Below are 6,533 nucleotides of genomic sequence, written 5' to 3' on the forward strand. Positions count from 1 at the left end.
GTCTTCTTCAAGTTGAGCTGATCTGAATTAGCATGATTATTCATCATGTGACAGGCAGGCTGGGTTCAAGGCTGAATAGAGGATTGTGAGCTTGGCCCTCTGGCTGTAATGAGTGGATCTGGTTGATGATGGCATGAGTGTGAGTAAAGTAGAAGCACTGCTGTATCCTTCAACTAAATTAGTGATATGAATTATGCAGATTATTGTGCAGCCAAGAAAGTAAGTGAATGAATATGAAGCCCTCTGGAAGAGATGACACCCTATTGGAGATGTGCAGAGAGAAGATTTTGATCAGATATCCCTGCATTAACAGATACAAGTTTCTATAATAAAATAGTTCAGTCAAAGAAAACTGAATCTGCAATTTATTGTGATGGAAAAACACCTGTGGATGAGTGCTTTGTATTAGCTGCTAACAAGTGGGTTGAGGAACGAGGCTAAAACTAGTATTATCCTTGTTGCATGAATTACTTGAACTAAGCCACAAAAAAATGGAGATTCCTCCACTTAATGCTGCAAATAATCACTGCTGGTCTGATTGCATGCAGCAAATTAATTCTGAGTTATTACCGAGTCAGAATTAATAAGAATCATCAATTTGCAAAGATGATCTTTGACTTGTCTCTTTAATTACACTTGGCAATAATGCTGCTGCAACAGAAATTGCTCTTGTGACACCTCAGCCATTTTTTATGGGATATAATTAGGGTCACAAGGACACTGGAAGCAAAATAATGTGACACAGAAACAGGTTTGTAGCTGGTGGTGAACAAGGAACCACAAGAGTTTTATTTCCTTTCAAGTACACCTGTACCCATCAGTTTCAGATATTAAATATTGCCTATAATTTTTTCTATAATCTTCATCTATCATTTGAACAAAAGAATAAAAGTCATACAATTTGCCATTTAGTGTCTGAGACCTTTAACTGTACCGGCTTGAATTTGATTTACAAACTTACAAATTAAATCGAAGGGCATCATCTAGATTCAGTGACATTACTGTGAAAACATTAATACTTTTAATAGCTTTATAATTGACAGTTTTTATTGCACGGCTTCTACTAATAGCTAATCACACTGCCAAAGAACAGCAAGTGGCTCACAGGAGGAAAAATACATGTGCATAAAGTACATACAAAGAAACGGATTGTTAATAATAAAGCAGCTATTCTGATTAAAGTACTGAACAGCTGAAAAAGTCACATATTCAAATCTGGCACAAACACAAAACGGTGTGTTTAAAGCACTTTGAAAGCCTATTCTATGCTACATCACATTGCTCCCCCTTTATGTAGACAAAAGGTTGTTCCTGTACAGTGCAAAATATATACCAACATCATTTAAATATCCATAGAAATGTTTTCTCCAGTCAACTGGCAAAACAAAGCGCAGTTGTACAAATGCATTTCAGGTAAAAGTGGACTATCCCTAGTACATTCAGATACAAACTCACACTTTAAAAGATAAGTCAGGTAATATTCTGTGGTTTTTTATCATCAACAAATCCCATGAAAAAGACCAAAAGCAAGCACGAATTGACTGTACTAACAAGTGTCGTCCGTGAAGCCATTGATCTCAGTCTTCAACATCCCTGCCTCCCTCACTTGGTTTAATTCACAGGAGAGTTGGAGCTGATCAAATGAAACAAGTGTCAGATTTAGGACGCTCGTCGTAGGGAGCGTGGCAAAAGTGCCACTACACATGGCATTCAGATAAACTAATTTGCTTACTCCCACATGTCTTATCAGTTGTCCAAAAACTATTAAAAACAGACATGATTTTCCTTGCTCACCATGAATCAAGGACCAAGGATGAAGTATACCCTTTATTGCTACCATAAATGCTCACCAATACACCAGATGTGTTTTAATAATGTTTGCTTGTGTTTCAGACACAGTGCCCAGCTGTGTTGGGAAACTATTTAATTTTAACCTTTTTTTTAACAAAAATGTTAGACAATATCCATTTATTTTTAAAGATTTAGATATTTGGGGAGTCGCATCTCCACATTTACTGACGTTATTTCCACCAACGCAGTCAAAGAAAATCAAAAAATGTACATATTTTTTTATAAAAGAAAGTCTTGAGCAGAAACCAATCGGCCTGAGGCTTACTAGGGAAGTCAGAAAGCTTTGAGAGAAGCAGTAACACCTTGTTGATTTTAGTCTTTTCATGGCAAATGTTGGCAATTTAAAAAGGCCAGAATATCACCCGAAGGATCATTTAATATCACGGTGTAAATGTTAATTGCCTTTGGCTCCTGTGACTATAGTAGCTCTGAGAGAATTAGACAAAGTGCATCAATATTCAGTGACTGACATGACACTGCACAGTAGTCTAACAAAGTCGATACAGAACATGGCAGTAATGTGCAGCAGTTGTCTCTCCACACCTAAGAGCACAGCCATTCACTGAGGGTATGTTTTCCAGGACAACAGGGATAACACAGTCTGTCCTTCACATCTTCACTCCGACGCCTATCGACCATCAGCTGCGGGCGCCATCTCTGCGCTTTGTGGCAGTAGAAATGTCACGACGCGTGGACTTGTCAGAATCATTATAAAGTGGTTGGTACAGCACAAAAGGCCACTTTATACATGTCTCTCAGAAGAGAAGAAGGGACACGTCTCCAGCAGTGTGGACCTTCAGTCTGGGATTAATCTGAACCCATGACTTATTCGATGAAATTGATTTGTCTGATCTGTGTGTGGTTTTGTGTGTTTTTGTGAGGTTTTTTTTGCCATCGCCGATGAATCACAGATCCCCTGTTCACCGTCTGAGGCCAGCGTCTTCCACATCATCCCCGTCGCTGTCTATCTGTCTTCCCTTTGCCTGTTCATCCTCCCCCTCATTACTGTCTTTTCATTCTTCTCCACCCACTATCTTCCTCATGTTTGCTCTCTCTTTGCCCCCCCCCCACCTCCCCCACCCACAATCTGTCCCCCCATCTTCTCTCTTTTCCCTGCCTAACAATATCCTGTCCTCTCTCTGTCTCCCTCCTCATTCTTTTCCTACGCCCACCTTCTTCCAAGAGGCAACCTTTATTTTTGGCTTGTAGTGTGTATCTGTCATGTCCGTGCTTTTGCCATTAGCTGATCCTCTGGAGACAGTAGTCGTTCTCTGTGTCTAAAGAGCTGTTATGGCCGGACGAGGGGTACAGGTCACGACGGAGCAGCCTGTTGACGACAGTAACCAGGACTTTCTTGTACTGCTGACGTAGGAGGGAGTAGGCAAAGGGGTCAGACGCAGCCTTGCTGTATGTCAGGCACTTACTGATGATTCCCCAGTGGCGGTTGATGTCCACGAAGGGTAGAAGCTCAGCCAACCTGAAGGGGCGGCAGTAGAAGCACAGCTAAACAAAGTACATCTAAAAACAGAGCTCTTTAAATTGTTAGATGATTGGGTAATCCTGAACCCATAGAACCTTTAACACATTAGGGACAGTGTTAAAAATTAATAGGAGAAGAAGAAGAAGTCTTAAAATGTCTCACCCCGGATTTAAATTTCATTTCAGTAGGCACAAAGTTGTTGTTCTTCATTCAGTCATTGATGTTGGTAGTAAATAATAAATAAATAACTGTTCAGTTAGTAGTTCATGGCTAGAGTTATTGGTAAACAGGATTGACTATTCTGTGTTCACCATCAGTGTGCAATTGTGTGTGGAAATGATTGCTCTGCTAACTAAGAATAAATTTTAAATGTTTTTAGTGCATCTTGACTTTTGCCTTTCAGCTATAATGATATAAAATGAATGATAGGAGATAAAAACAAAGAAATAAAGTGAAATAAAACACAATTTTTGTGTTTACATTTACATAAAAAAACATAACTTAAAGGTGCAATTGTTTGTCTTTTTAGACTCTGGCTAAACAGTTCACCATTGTGACATGAAACAGAGACTCAGGCTGCTTCCAGGTTCCTCCAATTCCTCACACATTTTCCTTGTTATTGCGCCTCCCTCTTCCCTCCCATATGTGCATGCACCACAAATGTCAAGCTGATGGATCATCAGTGGCACATCTGGCTGACATCAGGTTTATGGGCCCCTGAAACTTTATCTCTTTTGTCTCTGGAAGCCACTATTTGTTTACTGTACTGTGCTATATTGTCCCTGCAGTGTGTTGTGTGTGTGTTTCAGTGGAAGCAGGGCAACAAGCCACTGTCTGCAGGGTGTTATAGGTGCTATGCTTGAGAGAAATGATAATATTTTAAATTATCAGGTGGAAATGATCAGGGCACCATTAGATAAGGACAAACTATAACGTGACAGGTGCTGAATTGCCTCTAATGGTGCGACAGATAGGCATCTTAACAGTCTGTAGGACAACAGCTCTGAGTTTTGCTGCAGAAATTGGAGGTTATTTACTCATTATATTCAAGCTATGTTTTATAGACCTCTCACAAGATAACTGCTCAGTCTGTATGGTTACTAGTGAGCTCATTTATTTTTTAAGTTTCTGTGCAGGAGTTTTGCCGCTAAAATGATTTATTGGTTATTATTAACTGGACTTACCTTGTAATTACATATGGAGCAAAGCAGATGATGAATGAGCCGATGAAGATGCTGATCTTCTTTGTGGCTCTCTGCTTTCTCCTCTTTTGCTCAGCTAAACATCTTTGTTTCACGCTGAAAACAGCAAAACACTTTTTAGTCTCTTTTCTTTCCCTCAACAGTGACAAGACTGTGAATCATAAACTGATGAGTAAACATGCTTATTATTATTATTAGGCATTAGGTGAACTACCTTGGGTGAATGTCGACCAGGAGGAAAAGAGTCTGCATGGTGATAATGTCAATCCTCTTGCAGTGAAACCTGGCCACTTTGAGCACCTTCAGGTAGGTGAAGCACAGGATGAGCAGGGAGAGCATGAAACTGGTGGCGTGGAAAACGACAGTGAAGATTGCAAACTTAATCCTGTCGCTGCCGCCCTCGCTCGGCTGCAAGGTGCAGGACGCGTAAACGTCGCTGTAGTCGAGCCAGGAGAAGAGCAGCGCCGTGAGGGAGAAGGTGAACGAGTGGAGCCAGGAGTAACACACCATGATCAGCGCGTCCTTATAGCGCATTTTAGTTGAGTAACTGAGCGGGAAGACCACCGCTATCCACCGGTCTATGCTGAGAGCTGCCATGCTCAGCATTGTGTTCGCGGTCAGAAAGGTCTCCAGAAAGCTCACGGCGTGGCAAATGCAATCCCCAAAAGGCTGCTGCTTCCTGATAATCCCCACCAAAGTGGCCGGCATGTTCAAAACGGTGATGAGTATGTTGCAGAAGGACAAGTTCATGGTAAAAACACCGGGCACCTGTCGGCGTATCTCGGTGCTGTTGACGAAACATAGCAGCACCAACAAGTTTGACAACAGCGAGACGACCGCGACCACGACGATGAACAAAGCGAAGATAATTTCAGCAAAGTCCATGTCTCAATCCAGAAAGTGCCCTCTCGGGTTCCCTGCGCCTTTTGTCGATGAGAAGCACTTAAAATCAACCATGTTCACCCGTCGCTCATCTTCTCCAGCAGCTCCCCAAAATTCCTATCAGTTAAATCCCCGTGCGTCCGCGCGCCGCCGTCCTCTCCCAACTTCCACGAGCGCTGTCCAGCGTGCTGAACCGAGCAGCCGCCGCCGCCGCCGCCGCCATCTCTCTCCTCAAACCCACCGATTATTCCCCATTAACATCCGACAAGGGCAGGAGAAAGAAAGCTTTGCAAAGTGAAACGGGGCGTATCTGGCATGTCTCTCAGCAGCTACAAGACCATTCAAAAGGTGCGCAGGCGGCCCACTCGTCAGATACAGGTCTGCCAGGGGGTGGGGGGCAGGAGAGAAAGATGCCTTGAATGGTCATTTTTACATATCACATGAACAATCACACCCAGAGACACGGGAACAACTTGTCATAGTCACAAGAAAGCGTAAAACTCGCACCCAGTTCCCTGCATATTGCATTATTTCTATGTGGAGATTTTCCCTGCTCCTGATGGGGTTTCTTCTTCTTCTTCTTCTTCTTTGCGCAAAACTTGAACGCAAACACAAATCAATCATCCCGCATAAGTTATTCACACGCGAGTTCCTTGTGTCGCCCGCATTGATCACGCCTTTCTCGAAATCGATGTGGGCTCTGGAGGCAAAAAGGGCGCACAGAAATCCAAGGATGTGCTCCTGGATAATTGGAGACGCTTCTGCCGTGACCAAATGGCACCAGGTGCACAAGCGCGCGGGAGAGGCACGGGGGCAAATAGATCTTTTTCCTGGAATGAATTATTTATAGCCCCGTGGCTACTTGCACTATCATAATTTGTGTCTGGTATGCAAAAATATACAGCAGGACAGCCATTTAGGAGAGAAGGCTGCTGTTGGTAGACTCTGCCCTAAAATCACAGTGTGTTTGTTTGTGTTAATAGCTGTCAAATCTAACTGTGTGGTTACCCCTGAGCTTGGAGCCAACGTCCAGCTAACCATTAGTGAAGGAGTAACTCCTAATCAAATTTTATACACCTCAAGATTAGGCAGTGATTTGTTAAGAAACGAGTGAGGAA

General features: G+C 42.6%; 1 protein-coding gene across 1 annotated transcript; it reads right to left on the bottom strand.

Annotated features, from left to right (window-relative positions):
- Window positions 1-2,949: 2,949 nt before the first annotated feature.
- LOC124054554 (G-protein coupled receptor 26-like) lies at window positions 2,950-6,141 on the bottom strand. Its single transcript, XM_046380710.1, has 3 exons — window positions 4,748-6,141; window positions 4,516-4,629; window positions 2,950-3,328 (listed from the first exon to the last, which is right to left on the bottom strand). Exons 1-3 carry the CDS (start codon window positions 5,416-5,418, stop codon window positions 3,091-3,093), a joined length of 1,023 nt encoding a protein of 340 aa, XP_046236666.1. The 5' UTR covers window positions 5,419-6,141; the 3' UTR covers window positions 2,950-3,090.
- Window positions 6,142-6,533: the final 392 nt, after the last annotated feature.

The sequence above is a fragment of the Scatophagus argus genome, chromosome 23 (genome assembly GCF_020382885.2).
Source record: "Scatophagus argus isolate fScaArg1 chromosome 23, fScaArg1.pri, whole genome shotgun sequence".
NCBI lineage: Eukaryota > Metazoa > Chordata > Actinopteri > Scatophagidae > Scatophagus > Scatophagus argus.